The 16,463-nt window shown below is 56.0% G+C and overlaps 1 protein-coding gene and 2 long non-coding RNA genes across 3 annotated transcripts in view; 2 read left to right on the forward strand and 1 right to left on the reverse strand.

The window, feature by feature from the left end:
- Positions 1–14,547, reverse strand: part of FAIM2 (Fas apoptotic inhibitory molecule 2) — a 33,083-nt gene extending 18,536 nt beyond the window's left edge. Inside the window, exons 1-7 of the mRNA XM_047786571.1 lie at positions 14,365–14,547; positions 10,496–10,691; positions 8,012–8,115; positions 7,514–7,578; positions 6,760–6,813; positions 758–808; positions 384–423 (exon numbers count right to left, since the gene is read on the reverse strand). Of these exons, the coding sequence (XP_047642527.1) occupies positions 384–423; positions 758–808; positions 6,760–6,813; positions 7,514–7,578; positions 8,012–8,115; positions 10,496–10,691; positions 14,365–14,379 (525 nt within the window). The 5' untranslated portion in view covers positions 14,380–14,547. The remainder of the gene's footprint in view (positions 1–383; positions 424–757; positions 809–6,759; positions 6,814–7,513; positions 7,579–8,011; positions 8,116–10,495; positions 10,692–14,364) is intronic.
- Positions 1,151–7,566, forward strand: LOC125130791 (uncharacterized). Its single transcript, XR_007135803.1, has 3 exons — positions 1,151–1,824; positions 2,935–3,006; positions 7,168–7,566. It is a non-coding gene; the product is annotated as an uncharacterized LOC125130791 (long non-coding RNA).
- On the forward strand, positions 7,622–8,865 carry LOC125130792 (uncharacterized). Its single transcript, XR_007135804.1, has 2 exons — positions 7,622–7,878; positions 8,759–8,865. It is a non-coding gene; the product is annotated as an uncharacterized LOC125130792 (long non-coding RNA).
- Positions 14,548–16,463: the final 1,916 nt, after the last annotated feature.

Here is a 16,463-nt window from a genome sequence, read left to right on the forward strand (position 1 = left end):
TGCATCCTCATGGATACTAGTTGGGTTTGTTACCGCTGAGCCACAATGGGAACTCCCTGGCCCTTTCTTTCTTTTGCAGTCTTGCTCTGCCCTCTTCCTGAGACACCCCCTCCCTGTTATCCATAGCCCTAGGATTCCCCAAACATCTTAAACACAAAGTCACAATGGAAAGAGAGAGAGAGTGGATGGAGTGGGGAGAGAAGCCCATTTGGAAAGGGAAGATGGGATGTCTCTGTGGAAACAGTGGGGTGAAAACACCCCTGCTTCCCCCAGGGATCTCACTTTAGCTGTCCCCAACTCCTAGCCCTCGAAGCCCACTTTCCATCTCTCCGCCCTCCATCCCCACTCAGCATCTGTCCCCAGACACCCCCCACACAACTTACAAAGATGGTCAGCAGAATCAGATTCCAGGGGAAATGCCTCCTGAAAGGTAAGCCACCGAGTTCAGAGGTGAGTGGAGAGGGTGCCAGCAGCACAGGCTGGGTCACCACTGCACAGAGGGCTCTCTCTCGCCTATTCACCCCCATTCCTTGGAACCTCTTCCTTCAGCCACATCCCCATGTGCCCCCATCTGTCCATGCACTCTCCCCCCACCCAGGTGCCAAGTAGGAGGGAGGGACAGGCCTGCTTGATGGAGCCCAGAGAAGGATGGGGCCCTCTTAGGGGTGCATAGCACTGGAGGCAGGCAGGACTGGGCCCAGAACTTCCAAGATCCTGCTCATGTTCCCACAAGCTGCCCCTCAGGCCATCATCATACCTGGGTCCAGAGCAGCAGGCCAGGGTCAGGTAGGTCGCAAAGAATACAGCGCTGATGAGAGACGGATGGATGGGTGAGTCAGCTAGTTCTCGCTGAGGCCCCTCCACCCAGACCCCTGCTCATTCCACCCTCTGCCACCCCTGCCCACAGGGCACCGAGCAGGGTCTGAGGGACAGGGATGGGGGTTGGTGAAGCCCACGATCATCCTAGAACCTTGCAGTGGGTAGGGCGGTGGTCCACTTCCAAAAGAGAGGAAGGGGAATAAGATGAGGCTACTTCTAGAAACACTGAATCTTGGATGCCAAGGGCTAGCTAAGCACCTTATCCAAAGTGGTTCCCCCCAGACAATATTACTTAAAAAAAAAAAAAAAAAAGCTGACACACAGTGTTCTCTGTGTGCCAGGCAGGGTGCCGCGTGCTTCATGAACATTAACTAAAATGACCCTTGTATCTTCTCTATGAAGCATGTTCTTCGCTTTATAACTAAGGTACAGGGAGGCCAGGTGACTTGTCCAAGGTTGTGCAGCTACCCCATGGCAGAGGCAGGATTAGAACCCAGGCACTCTGGCTCCAGAGTCCTAGCTTATAACCACTACCCCACAGTGACTCCTTTAGGCCTTCCCTGGCCCTGTCGCCACCTGTAATGATCTTGTCTGTCCTGCCAGCGTGTGGCACAGCAAGAAGTACCTGTGGCATGAATTTCTGGGTCAAGTGACTGTGTCCATCCGGAGACTGGCAGGAAGCTTGGGTGTCACCCAGAGATAGAGGTTGAGGAATTGAGGATTTTCTGGGGAGCAGTGGAGGTGGAGGCCAGGCCAGGAGGTGGGAGATGAGGGCTGAGGACCCAAGAGCAGGGCATGCTCATGCCTACTAGACTGGTGCCAACACCAGCTCCCAGTGTGCTCTCAACATGGCGCCTGTCCTCCTCTCCCATCCCCCTCCTCCGTTCTCTCTCCCACCCCCCACAACAGCAGTGCTGACCGACCTCCTCCATCTGCAAACGTCCCAGGCTGCCTTGGTCTCCTGCCTGGTCTGGCCTGATGCATCCCAGAAAGATCTGAGAGGAGGTAGGGCTCCCCTGGCTCCCTGCCTGCCACCTGCAAATGTCACATCATGCATCTATGTGCCCTCCCTGTCCTTCTACCCATTCCAGGCTAATCCCCCCAGCCTCTGGCCCCCCACCCTCCACTGCCCTGCCATCTCTGTTACTGACACCATCCTGCTGCTACCTCTTCTCCCTCACAAACCTCCTTGGCCATTTCTTTTCTTCTTTTCTTTTTTAGGGCTGCACATGGGGCACATGGAGGTTCCCAAGCTAGGGGTTGAATTGGAGCTGCAGCTGCCAGCCTCTGCCACAGCCACACTAACACCAGATCTGAGCCAGGTCTGCGACCTACACCACGGCTCACGGCAACGCCAGATCCTTAACCCACTGAGCGAGGCCAGGGATTGAACCTACGTCCTCATGGATGCTAGTCAGATTCATTAACCACTGAGCCATGACAAGAACTCCTCTGATCCAGAATATCCTTCTCCACCTCAGACCTGAGTAACCAACTGCCTACTGGGCAGACATGGCTGTTCAGAAAGGTGCCAAAGGCTGCAAGCAGGTTAGAGCTGAACTTGCCCTCGTCGCAGTTCCTTCATCCCCCATTGCAGAGGATGTCATGCAGCCTCCAAGTCACCCAAACAATGACCTCGGTCAGCCTTGCCTCCCACCATGTCATGCCCAACTAACCACCTGGACCTGTTGCTACCCAGTCAGCTCTTGAATCTGTCCCCTTCTCTCCATTCCCACTACCACCCTCTTAGGTCAGGCCACTTCTTTCTCTCCAGTCTTCCTGTCTCCAGCCCTGCCTTCCACTCTCCAAGGTACAGGCAGGTCTGATCATGTGACCCTTCTGTTTAAAATTCCGAAGACTTGGCAATGCCCTGCAAGATCCACCCCCGCCGACCTCTCCAGCCCATCCCTCATGCACTCCGCCCCTCCATTCTACCTTCTCATCGCCCTCTGCCTCCTCACAGTGCCCCTCCATGCTCTGCCCCTGCTGGGAAGGACCAGCTGGCAAGGATGCCTGGGGCCGAGGTGAACGGGCTTCCTCTGTGCACCAGGGGCAGTCCTCCACCGAAGCCTGCGCCCCACATCTCTCAGGTCTGCTCATCTGACCCCCATCCAGGTGTAGCATCTGGAGCAACCTGTCCTCTAACCCTGGGCCTGGCTTAGGCTACGTGATCTTCAAATATCAACGGTGAGATATGAAAACACAGGGAATGTAGGGGTTGGGTCAAGCCTATTGGATTTGGCGAACAGAGCCACTCATCCTCACCCTTTCTCACTCTTCACTGGTTCTCAAATGATGTGTCACTGTTGTCGCAGTGATGGAGGGGTTCTCAGTGCCAGGGCCAGGACTGCAAGACATCCTGCCCTGTGAGGGGCAGTGGAGTCGTCCTGCCCCACTTGTTAAGAAACACCCCAGCATTTGCTCTCTTTTGGTCTCCTTTGAGTCACTGGTCAGTCACTTCAACAATAATGATAATAATCATACCCTTGTCTATTCATATCCTGGGTGTGGGGCCTGTCTCCCTGGCCAGACCTGAAGCTTCCTGAGGGCAGGGCCCAGCCTTTTGTTTCTCTCTGGTCCACAGCTCCTCAACCCTCAAGACGAGTGGTCAGGAGGAAGGGCAGAGGGATGGAGTACGTGGAGCAGTGGATGCAGCTTGGGAGCCTGACCCTGCCACTCACATCCCAGCTCTGCCACCACTGTCGTGTGCCCTTGATCACAGAGCCCCAGGCTCCTGCTTTGCAAAGCGGGAACACTGGTACCAACTCACTGGGCTGCACAGAGGACTGAATGAGAGAATGCACTGTGAGCCTTGAGCCCAGGGCCTGGCTCAGGTGTTGGGGCTTGAGGATGGGAGTTATTATGATAATTAGAACCCGCTGACTGACAGCTTCCTGAGGAGGCTCGGACCCACCTCCCCCAGCTCTGGTCTCATACTTTTCCTCCTCTGCCAGGTCTCCCCCGACGCCACCCCACAGCCCTCACTCCTCCCCACCGCAGGGAGGCCCGAAGTTCCTGTTGCCAAGGCTCAGAGGGAGCAATCAGACAATAGGGCAAGAGCCCACTGAGGGAGATGACTGGGCCTGGAGAAAGTGGGGGCTGGGGGGGGGTACTGGAAGGCTGCCATCCCAGGGAGCAGAGAATGAGTCAGAGGAAAAGAGAGAAAGATGGACTTGCTTGTCAGAGCCTGGGCCCTAGGGCCTGGGCTGGAGCCATGGTCTGTTTACAGAGCATCAGAGGCGTGAGGCTCAGGAGGCCAGCATCACCTCCCCCCAACTTATCCTGCTCTGGGACCGGTCCCCCGCTATGGGGGGGGTGGGAGGGTGCGCAGAGCTTAGAGGGGAAGAACGCAAGCTCTGCCGTCGGAAAGACAGGCTTCAGTCCCAGCTCCACTGCTTAGAAAGCAACACCTCCTCTCTCGGCCTCAATTGCCTCATCTATAAAATGGGGATAGTAATAGTATCTGCACAGAGGGTTGTTAAGGAGCAGATGAAAAACACCTGCAAATCACACAGCACAGTGCCTCACGCGTAGAAAAAGATCTGCTTTGTTCTTCTTGCTGTTAAGGGCTTCGTATTCAGAGGAGATGAGATCCACTAGGGCTCGGACCCAGGGCAGATTCAGGGAGTGGGATGGATGGGGGGAGGGGAGAGAGAGGGCCAAAGCAACAGGCTGGCTTTCTGGAGGACAGGGCAGCATCCTGGTGGTGAACTGAATTCCCAAGCAACTTTTAAGTCTTTGTGACACCCCATGAAAAGCGTCCCCGCCTACTTCCGACTTCTCTCCACTCCCACCCAGCCTGAGCTGTGGACAGCATCCCTGTCCTCTGCCAGGAGATGGGGAGGAGGGAGGATGCTGAATCTCACATTCGGAGGTCAGAGTATCACGTCCACCCTCAGTGGGGGTGGACTCTGCCTCCACCTCCTGAGCCTGCTTATTCCTGCTCTGTCCCCCTGCCACCATCTGCTTAGGGCACAGGGTCCCAAAGACCCTCCCACAGGAGCCTGGAGACTCCATTCCCAAAGTCTCAAGGCGCAGAGGCTGCCAGGTGGTGCTGACGTGCCGGGAGCCATGCCAACCTGCTGTGTGGGCTGGCTCGGGAGGCTGTCCCTGGGGCCTCATTAGCTTTGCCTACAATGTCCCTAGATCCCCAAGACGCCAGCCTCCCTGTCCGGTCTGCAGACAGGCCCTTGGTCCTGTGCCTTAAGAAAGGCTCTGGGTGTGAATGTCTTCTCCCCTGGGACCCCAACTTGCCTGAGCCACCCCCCGACTCCTCCACTCCTCTGAGGGGCCCCAGAGGTCCAGACGCCTCCTTCTGGTCCGCCTCTGGCTGGCTTGTGTTAACTCGAGCCCCACTCTGGGATTCCCCACCCAGGAACGGACTGGGACAGCCATGGTGCCCACCTGGGCATGGGCTGGGTGGCCATTAGTGCCATTAGTGCCTCCATCCCAGAAGGCCCCACTGCTCTCTGGATGCCCTCTGTGGGGCCTTCCAGCGCCCTGCCAGCCCGTCCCTAATTTCCTCTCTTGCTTAGGCCACGCCAGTCCCCAGTCCTCTTGGCCCATTCTTTTTTTTTTTTTTTTCTTTTTAGGGCCCCACCAGCAGCACATGGAACTTCCCAGCCTAAGGGTCAAATAGGAGCTGTAGCTGCCCGCCTACACCACAGCCACAGCCACCAGATCCAAGCCGCATCTGCGATGTACACTGCAGCTCATGGCAAAGCCAGATCCTTAACCCACTGAGTGAGGCCAGGGATCGAACCCACATCCTCATGAATACTAGTCAGGTTTGTTACTGCTGAGCCACAATGGGAACTTGGGCCCATCCTTTGAGGTACACCCCTTGATGTGGCCTGGGGGCTCCCCTCCTCTGAACACTGCTCTTTCATAGGCTGCCTTGTGCTGCCCGCCACCTTCCGTCGCAGAGGCCTCCTGGGCAGCCCCAGTTCCCAGCTGGGCTCGCTGTGGGTGCTGAGGGAGACTTTGGTGACAGTAGCTCTTTTTTTTTTTTTTTTTTTTTTGTCTTTTTGGGCCGCACCCATGGCATATGGTCTAATCGGAGCTACAGCTTCAGACTACGCCACAGCTCACGGCAACACCAGATCCTTATCCCACTGAGCAAGGCCAGGGATCGAACCCGCAACCTCATGGTTCCTAGTCAGATTCGTTTCCACTGCGCCACAATGGGAACTCCAGGTGACGGTAGTTCTGCTCTGAGCTTAGGGGTGGTCTGGCCTAGAGTTATCCAGAGTGACTCCTTAACTGCCCACATAGGAGAGTCAGAATAAGCTTCTCTCAAGCTAACACATTCCTTCAAGAGTATAGGACAAGCAAGAGCTGGGTGCTGGGGAGGAAAGGAATCTGCCCAGCAGAGGGATTAAGAGTGCGAGCCTCAACTTGAATCTTGGGTTTGAATCTCAGCTCCACCACTGCCTCCCTGTGTGACCTTGGGCAAATTACTCAACCTCTCTGAGCCTTAGTTTTCTGAGGTAATCATACCCAGTAGATTGGAGGAGTGAGTGCAACACTGTACATGGAGCACACAGAACAATGCCCAGCCCTTATTAGGCACTTCATAAGTGGTAGCTATTATGATTAATAATTCGTAAGCATTAATAACAACTATGCTAATAAGAGTAGCAACAGTATCATTAGTGTGGGCCAAAGTGTTCCAGGGCCCCTTCTCCTCGGGGCCAAGGTCTAGGTCTCTCTAGCTGTGACCCCAGCCCCACCCTTCCCTCCTTGTGCAGGTGCCGGAACCAACGCCCATCTCCTCCCCTCCCCGTCAGATCAAAACACCCAGAAGGGCCCTTTTGGCCATGCTCTTGTGAGGATAGTTCCTACGGGGTGGGAAGGGGCCACGGGCTGGGATTCTGCCAGCAGAGATTTCCCCCTTGTGCCACCAAGGGTGCTCCGGGAAGGGGCTTGGGGTATACTCACTAGGATGCCCAGTACCAGCCTGGGTTGGCCTGGACATAGTCCTTTACGGGATCACTGCAGAGAAGGGAGGGAGACAGAATCAGAATTCACCCTGTCTCTGTCTTTTTTTTTTTTTGCTGTTTAGGACCAAAGCTGCAGCATATGGACGTTCCCAGGCTAGGGGCTGAATTGGAGCTGCAGCCACTGGCCTATGCCACAGCCACAGCCACAGCAATGTGGGATATGAGCTGCATCTTCAACCTACACCACAGCTCGTGGCAACGCCAGATCCTTAACCCACTGAACGAGGCCAGGGATCAAACCTGCATCCCCATGGATACTAGTTGGGTTCATTACCCCTGAGCCACAACAGGAACTCCCTCTGTCAACCTCTTGGTTCAACTTCTGCACCTGCCTCCCCCTTCCCAGTTCACAGAACTTGAGAAGAAGAAAGGAGGGACCACACCCCTGGCAGCTGAGGGACCCCTGGCCCCAGTCTCAGGTTGAGACATAGATGTGCCTGGGTGTGGGGCTGGTGTATCTGAGAAGAATGGCCGCCTCACAGACACCTGCCGGCCCAGAAAGCATGGGGGCTGCCGCTGCCTGATAGAGGATCCTTCCGTGTGCACTAAGGTTCCTCCCAGTGCGGCGGGGGCCGCTGTCCTGCACAAACATCTTCAGGCAAACATTCCAAGAACAGAGTGATTCTGGACCCCTACCACCCGAGGCCCGGCCCCACCACCCTGGGACGTGCTGGTCCACATGGTTGACTCACCAGAAGGTGAAGAGAGCCACAACACCCAAGGTCACCAGCAGCTGGATCAACAGAATGGTATAAACCTGGGGGGGTGGGAGGGGGTTCCGCTCAGCCTGGGGGGCCTTGTTGGAGGCCAGGGAGGCTTAGGCCCCCAGCAAAGTTCAGGGAGACCCCCAGCTTCCCCAGAGACTCCATCTCCCCTCCAGACCTGCATCCTGTGCCCTCCACCCTTCTTCTTAGGGGGTCACTGGAATGAATCCAGGACAAGGTGAAAGGGGAGCAAAGACGCTCCAGAACCCACGCCCATGGGATCTGGAGAGAGGAGACCACGTATTCAGGCACAGCAGCGGGCAGTGGGGTCAAACCTAAGGAAGCACTTCCTGGTAGGTGCCATCCGCTGGGATCACAAGAGACAGGGAGAGGGATGGTCTCTGGGCAGAGGGCTGGGCCAGGGGCTTCTCAAGGGGCTCTCCCCGCCCAGCCTCCCAGTCCTGGAGAGCTGGGGGAGGCACTTACCTTTCTGATGAAGACTCGGCGAACTTTCTGGTCGTCCCAGCTGAAGGTGGTGAAGAGCTCATGGTCTCCAGCAGGGAAACCGCTCTCATAGCTGGAGCCGCTGCCTGGGTGGGCAGGGGGGGAACCCATGAGAGCCTCTACACACAAACACCGCCCCCAAAGGCCACCTGCTCAGAGCTGCCTTTTGTCAGACTGGCTTTCTGGTCCAGGCGAAGCCTTTCTCTCCAGCCCCATTCTCAACCCCCACCCTCCCACCCACCCATCCGCCAGAGATCCCACATCTCTCCCAGGCTGCCTCTCATCTTTCCTCTTCTGAGTCCTGAGAATGAACTGCCATCCCCCTTTCTCCACCCCCACCCTGGCGAGGGCTTCCAGGGGCGGAGCTCTGCCACCCAAATGGGACCTTTTCCTCTTGGGTTCCCCCCTGCCTCCTCCCTTGTGGCTAAGAATCAGAGAGGGACAGCCACTCTCCCAAGGCCACTTTGCACATCCCGGGATCAAAGGTTCTACCCTGGCTTGCTCTGAGGCTCTTGGGGTGGGAACTGGGGACCCGCTGGATGGGTGGACCTGCTGGTACTCCAGTCGGGGACCAGGGATGGGGGTGGGGGAGACTGGTGGGGAAATAAAGTCAGGACAAGGGCAAGAAGTGGGGTGTGGGTGGGGAGGAAGTTTTGGGTCCTGATCCCAGAACTCAGGCTTTCAGAGAGCATGCGCTCCACAGGCTAACATGCACTTTTCCTCCTCAAGGCTGACGAGCTGTGTGACCTTAAGCAGGTCGCCAGCCTTCTCTGAGTCTTTTCTACGATATGAACCACCTCATGAGGATGAAACGAAATAAAAGTTTCTCTCTTCCATCGCTCGTCTGGGCCATTCCTAAGGCCTCAAATGTGTCTAGTCTCTTCTCCCCCACGGTCCCTGCCAGTGTCCGTCACCTTCCCCTCCACAGCAACAGCCTCCGTCGTGGTCTTCTGAAGCTGACCTCGGCACTGCCCTGCTTCAGGCTCATTAATGGCCCCCCCACTGCCTTCACTCAAGTTCGAGTTCCTTAACTGGGCCTCCTCAGCCTTCTATGAGCCCTCCCGCCCCACCGCCCACTACTCCCTTCCACTTTTTTTCCATCCTGACTATATTTTTTTCAGCAATGTGTTCCCCCGCCTCTGGGCCTCTACACATTCTTTCTTTCAGCCTTGGACCCTCATTTCCCCACCTCTTCACCGAGATAACACATGCTATCCTTCAGGACTCCATGTGGATACCCCTTCCTCCAGGAAGTCTTCCCTGACTGCCAGGTTGGTTCAGGATACAGGATAATGAGGAAGGGGGAAGGAGGTGGACCCACTGCCAGCCTGGGGCTTGGAGACCCTGAACTTCACATCCTTCACTCCTGCGTGTTCTGTCTACATCCTCCACCAAAGCCCAAAGGGCCAGGCCACAGAGGAGGGGGAAAGGGGAGAAAAAGCAGTCCTGTGGCTGTCAAGGGCGGCGGGGAGGGCTCCCATGAACACCAGACCTTCAAAGGCACTCCAGTAGGTCACGGTAGAGTGGGTCTGCTTGGGTCGGGGCCGAGGGGCTTTGTGGTGGGAGGTGTGGACCATGGTAGCTGCCGGTCGTGAGTTGAGACTCTGTCTAAGGCATTGTCCCTGGGAAACCTTCTAGAATTCTGCTTCGGGTGGGGGTGGGGGGATGAGAAGGTGGGGGAGGGGGTCGAGGGGCTGCTGGGGGAAGCTGAAGGGACCAAGGAAGATGTCCTTAGAGCTTGTGGGGAGCTGTATGTCCCCAGCCTGGAGGTGAAGTCCCCACAGGCTGCTCCACCTAACAGAGTCCCCCCCCACCAGGAGCGATCCTTAGTCTGCAAGGAGCTGGCATCAGCCTGGGTGGGTCTGCCTATGAGCTGGGCCGAGCCAAGAGGGACACTGAGGCTCCTATCCTTATGCCTTCCACATGCTCTCCTGCCCTCAGTTAAGGCCTGAGGAAGGACAGTGAAGTGGATCCTCTGGCCCCCAGTCCCCAGCAACCCTGGGCCTCCATGGGGACATGTCCCTCCTAAGGATTCAGATCAGCCCACATGTAAGCACCCTGAGCCCTCACTCTCAGGAAGCCAACTCCAGCCAAGGCCAAGGTCAGCTGCAGGCTCATACTGTCTGACCTCTCCCACCCCTTCTCTGCATCCCTTTTCCCTAGATTAGCCCCTGGCTTTTCTCCCCCATCTGTCCCCTCTTTTTGCCCTGGCTTGGTGACTTGGGAAAAAAGCCCCTCTTCCTCATCTAAAAGAACCATGACTGCAGACACCATATCTTTCCTTTTCCACAGAGTTCTTCTTGACCTACCCTCGGAATAGACCTCCAGATCCTAAACCCTTGACATCAGGTCTTGTACAATGACCACACAGTGCACCGGTTTCTGCGCAACTTCCTCCTATCCAGGTTTTCCATCTGGGCCCACCATACCCTCAATGCGCCAGCCCCCAGGAGCAGAGAGACTTACTAGGGTCCACGTAGGCCCAGCTGGGGTGGAGAGGCACAGCCGGCGGGGCTGGAGGAAAGGCTCCTGCCTTCAGGCCCTCCCCGGAAGTGGCCTCCTCATAGGAGGGCGGGGCTGAGGGCACTGCTGGAGCCTCCTTCTTCTCACCATTCGCCTGCTGCTGCCCCTCTGTCCCGGGGGCCTTGTTAGCCACAGAGAGCTGCAGAATAGAGGCAGAGAAAGACTGTCACCAGGGAAAGGGTGTCTTCCAAGTCCTCCTCACTAGCCCCTCAATTTCTGGAGCTTCCATGGGTACTTTTTCACCTGCACTAGGAAGGGTGGCAAGGGGCACACACGAATCTCCCTATTTTATGTGGGGTATATATACAATGGAGTACTACTCAGCCTTAAAAAAGAAGGAAACCCTGTCATTTGCAACAACATGGGTGAACCCAGAGGACATTATGCTGAGTGAAATAAGGCAGACAGAGAAAGATTAAAAACTGCCGGATCTTGCTTATATGGAGAATCTAAAATAGTCAAATTCATAGAAGCATAGAGTAGAATGGTGACTGCCAGAGGTGGGGGCGCGGGGGGGAGGTGGGGAGAAATGGAGAGATACTTACTAGTCAAGGAAGCGGGTACAAAGTTTCAGTTCTACACAATGAAAAAGTTCTGGAGATCTAATATGCCCCCGTGGTGACTATAGTTAACAATACTGCATTGTGTACTTGAAATTTGCTGAGAGAGTGGATCGTAAGTGTTCTTGCCACAAAACCAAACCAAAAAAAGAAAAAAAAAAGTACCTCTGTGAAGTGATGAGTTAACTAGCTTCATTACGGTGATCATTTCACAAAGTATATGTATGTCAAAATATAGAAAACGGCATACGCTTTTGCACTGTCAGTTACACCCCAATCAATCTGGAAAAAAAGAGAATCTCCGAGGCCCTGTTGTGGCACAGCGGAAACGAATCCGACTAGGAACCATGAGGTTGCAGGTTTGATCCCTGGCCTCGCTCAGTGGGTTAAGGATCTGGCATTGCCGTGAGCTGTGGTAGTTCACAGATGTGGCTTGGATCCTGCATTGCTGTGGCTCTGGCGTAGGTTGGCGGCTGTAGCTCTGATTGGACCCCTAGCCTGGGAACCTCCATGTGCTGCGGGTGTGGCCCTAAAAGGAAAAAAAAAAAAAAGAATCTCCCTATTTTACAGATGGGAAAACTGAGCTGTAGGAGGGTCAGGGCTGGCCAAGGGTGCACACTGGAGCTGGGATAAGAACTGAGGAAGGAGAAATTTCTTAGGTGAGCCCACCATTGGCAGTCACTGTCCCCAAGGCAGAGGCTGGCTTGATATGGTTCCACTGTTTCCCTGGGGTCCAGGGAAGAGCCTGGCACAGAGGGGCCCTGCAAATATTATTGAATGAAAGGTAGTCTCAGTTAATCTCTGCTACTCGTGGTGTTCTGACCCTTGTTTTTCTTTCTTTTTTCTTTTTTACAGCCACACCTGTGGCACATGGAAGTTCCCAGGCCAGGGGCTGAACTGGAGCTGCAGCTGCAGCTTATGCCACAGCCACGGCAAGACTGGATCGGAGCTATATCCGTGACCTATGCTGCAGTCTTTGGCAACGCCGGATCCTTAATCCACTACGCGAGGCCAGAGATCAAGCCTGCATCTTCACAGAGACAACATTGGGTCCTTAACCTTCTGAGCTGAGGGGTCAAGTGGGAACTCCTGGACCCCTGTTTCTAAATGAGGGAAGAATGACTCAGACCCACACATGGTCCCCTGGGCTGCAGAGCCCCAGGCACGGTCCACTGGGACCAGCCTCCTTCTGCTGGGCTGGAGATGACCAAGCAGGGAAACAGAAAGGGGGTGGAAAGGGAACAAAGAGGCAGAGGAATGGGGGCTACTGGGTGGGGGAGCGGCTATGGGTCTCCTTTCGGCCCCATCCTGTTGGAACCTCAGCCCGTCCCCTAAATCAGACCAGAATCACAGACTGTCACTGATGGATGGGAAAATTCCTAGTTCAGACCCTTCCTCCATCTTATGGACGTGGAAACTGAGGCCCACAGCAGGTTGAAAATGCAAGTCTCTTTACACTCAGATATGCCCCCGGCCCCACAATGTGTGAATTTAGCTTTGGTGAGAGGATAGGGCTGGGATGGCCTGAGGAGGCCGCCAGAGAAGAGGATGAAAACCGAAACAGCACCAATGGGACTGAACCTCAGAAAACAAACGGGGTTTAGATCTGGTTTCAAAAAGAGTGTGTTACACCTGCAGGGCCATGGAGGAAGACTGTGGAGTTCCAGCTCTGTGGGGCGTGTCTAGCTGAGGCAGCCCGGAGACTGACAAGCACTGCGAGGTCTCTGCTTCCATCCAGCCCTGAGGACCACTGAACTGGAGGGGTCTTTTCCATCACCAGAAAGCCTGGGAGCCAGCTAAGGGGTGAGAAGCAGAGGAGGCAGGGGCAATATATTCACCCCAGGACAGGAGGCAGCGTCAGCAAAGGGACTGGCAGAAGCGGGGATGGGAAATGGAGGGAGAGAAGCCACAGAGGGGGAAGCCCTGCAATTTCATCACAGTGAACATCGCCCACCCCCAACCCCAGCATCCTCAGACAAGGGCCCTGGAAACCAGGCCTGTGGGAGGGGAGGCTGGCTCATCTGCTTCCCTTCTACTCCCCGACCCCCTGCATCACCCAGACCAGAAGGGTCCTGCCCAGGAAAATCCATTCCAGCCCCCTAACAACCAGGTCCTCTGAGCCCAGATCCAGGGCTTGTGCCTGGGAGAAGGGTTACTCCCTCTGCCTTCAGCCCTGCCCAAAGCTGGTCCTCCTCTGCAGCACCCCCCCCCCCTGCTGACTAGCACCCCCACCCACCCACCCAGAGTCTCCTGGGCACTGCTCCCCACAGACACACACACATCCGACATTCCCAAGTGAAGTCTGCCCGATGGCGGAAGGTGGTATCACCCAATGACATCATTTTGAGGCCTGATAAGCTTTAAAAACAGGGAAAGGAGGGTCTGGGAGCCCAGGAAAGATGCCATTGGCTCGAGGTTCCTTTCAGAGAAAAGAAGGGGAAGTGGAGGGGAGGTCCCTTTTCTGTTTTCTCTGCCCAATCCTTAGCACCCCCAAGCAGAAGGCCAGAGGACCCTCCCCCTCTGCCCCAGGCCCTGGTGGTTGTATAATTCCACAGGCTGTTGATGTTACATAACCCCACTAGGCCAGCCAAGTCTCTGCTCCAGCCCCTCCCCTGCAATTCAGACCTAAATTGGAGGAAAAAAAGAGAGAGAGGGAAAGAGAGATAGGGAGAATACATTTTATCCAGTCCCATGTCCGGCCAAAACAAAAACAAAAATTAGAGCATCCTGAAGCAGGGTTGTCATAGTAACCCCCTCAACCACAGGGGATGTATTCAGATATGGAATAATGACAGGGCGTTGGGTGGGGGGTGGTCTGTGGAGTGTGTGGAAGATGAGCATAGTGTGGTTGCAGTTGGGATCAGACAGATAGGGGGGTGCCCTCCTGGGAGTGCCCCTCATGGCTGGGGCACGCGCGTGGGTACGTACACACACACACACACACACACACACACCAGGCACCTAGGCTAACTCCTTTAAGGGGACCTGGGTATCTGGAGAGGGCCCTGTGATGCCAAAGCACAAGGTGGAAGGTAGATGGGAGGAGAGGTGAGCCTAATGGGCAGAAAGAGGCCACAACCCATTCCTTGAAATGGGCCTTCTGGTCCTCTGACTTCAGCAAGGACCACAGAAGACCTTGGCACAGGAGCCAAGGGAGGATGCTTTCGGTGGTCCAGAGAGCTTGCTTTGGAGGACAGGGAGTCGGGGGAACCAGAGGAGGGAGGATGGTGCAGGCGGGGGAGATGCCAGTACCTTTCCCTGGGTCATGGTGCCGTCTCTCGGGGAAGGGGTCCCTGAGGCAGGGGCGGCCGCTTGGGTCACCGCAGCCTGCCTGCGTCTCTTCCTTTCTCCGCGTGGGTTCTAGCAACATCCACCGCAGCCGGGCCAGGCAGACCGGAGCATACCATCCAGGCTTGGGGGGGGGGGTATGGGGAGGGAGGAGGGGGCCCCCGAGCGGGCAAGGAAGCTGCTGCTGAGGCCTCTGCGGATTTGCAAGCGTAGGAGGAGGAGGGAGAAGAGGAGGCGGAGAAGGGGGGGGAGGAGGAGGCGCACCGCCCTCTCCTCCCGCCTCCTCCACCCTGGTACCCTCACCCGGGCGACCAGGGAGCGCTGCGGAACTGGCCAAGTGGATGGGTCCGCGCCGGCGGGAGGAGGCGCCTGGACTCGGTGACACCTGACCAGCTGATGCCGCCTGCCTGTAACTGGAGTTGGGTGTCAGGGTCTGATCTCTCCACATCTCTGCCGCTGCCAGGAGCCATCCGTACCTCTTTTTTCCCCCTCCGTCTTTGGATGCATCCCTGATTTCTGTCTCCATCTTCACGTCCCCTCTCATCATCCCAATTTCGTCATCTGAGCTGGGGGTGGGAAAAGTCTCTGATGTCTTGTCTACCCCACCCGCTTCTAACAGGGCCCCGGGGCCCTGAGTTCCTGTGGGTCTTTGGGCAGGCCAGGCGGGCACCTCTCCTTCCCTCCTTTTCTCACCTGTGAAATAGGAGCAAGAGGCCCCTCCCTACCTTGTCACACAGACACAAGTGTGGGAAGATGCAGCTTCTATTTCTTTTTTTTCAACCCTGCTGGGACTGAAAATCCTGGGCTTTTACCGGGTCTCCCTGGAGAGACCTCTAGTTCTGTCTCAAAGCCCCTCCAACCCACCACCCTGCTCCCTGTCTGCCTCCCCTCTCAGCCTCCACCATCCCATCTCCATCTCCTCCCCATTCTGGACCTGGTCCCACCCCCTCCCCAGGCTTGTCCTTGGTACTTGGCCATCACCAAGCCCTGTTTTCCGCAGCTGCTGCAGTGTTGCTGTGGGATTTGCCATCTCAATAGCTGGGCTCAAGTCCAGTTGAGTCACCCACTGGCTGTGTGACCTTGGCTAAGCCTTGACCTCTCTGAGCTGCGGTATCTCCTACAGAAAGGAGGATAACAGTGGAGCTCTGTTCGTCCTAGACTTACTGTAAGACACAAGGGCTATGGTGGTGGAAAAGCATTGAAGACCACACAGGGTTGGATTGGAGTTATTATTAACTGAGGAATCTCCTAGAGTGTCTCGAGCTGCCCCTAGCTGAGGACTCAAAGAGCTGCCTAAAGGGAAGGATCTGAACCTTGTGGATGGTGCAGGTGGCGGTGGCCCCCTACCTTCTTTCTCTGTCACCTCCCAGCTAGACCTACCTAATGACCCATGAGAAAGCAGGGCCCTAGATTGGCAGGTAAATTGTTAGTCTTTTTTAACCACCTCCACTCATCCAGTGCCTCCTACTCCATAACCACAGACTTCCCACATACTTAAACCTGGGCCTCTCTGTCCAGAGGCTCTGTCAGCCCCCTCCCCCGGCCCCTCCTACCAGCCCCTCCCCCCAGCCCCCTCCCCCTCTCTGTCCCATCATTCTTCTTCATCCCTTCCTCCCTCAGGCTGCCCCCCCTCCCCCCCACCGCACTGCTACTGGAGCTCTGCCCGGCATTCCAGGCTCTGCCTTCCCCTCCGTCTCCGGATCTGTGTTCTGGGGCATCTTCCTTCTGTTTGGCGGTCAAGGGCCATCTTCTCCAGGAGGCCCCCTAGTCCAGGTTAGATGCTCTCTTCATGGTGTCATAGCACCCTGACAAAGCAGCTGTCACATGGCACCGTGGAGTTTGTCTTTTTCTCTGTTAGACTCTAAGAGATTCTGTCTGCAGCAGTTTTTGTGTTGGCAGGACTGAGGACTGTGCCAGGCATGTGGAATGAATGAATCCCATTACTATAACGCAGACGTGCAGTGACACACAGAGCCTGCGTTTATGTAGGACTTGGCATCTGCATGTGTTTGTGACTCTCACCTGCTCCTTCTCTCCCCCTTCTCTCTGCCCTAGGCCTCTTG

Source organism: Phacochoerus africanus, chromosome 7, assembly GCF_016906955.1.
Source record: "Phacochoerus africanus isolate WHEZ1 chromosome 7, ROS_Pafr_v1, whole genome shotgun sequence".
Taxonomy (NCBI): Eukaryota; Metazoa; Chordata; class Mammalia; order Artiodactyla; family Suidae; genus Phacochoerus; species Phacochoerus africanus.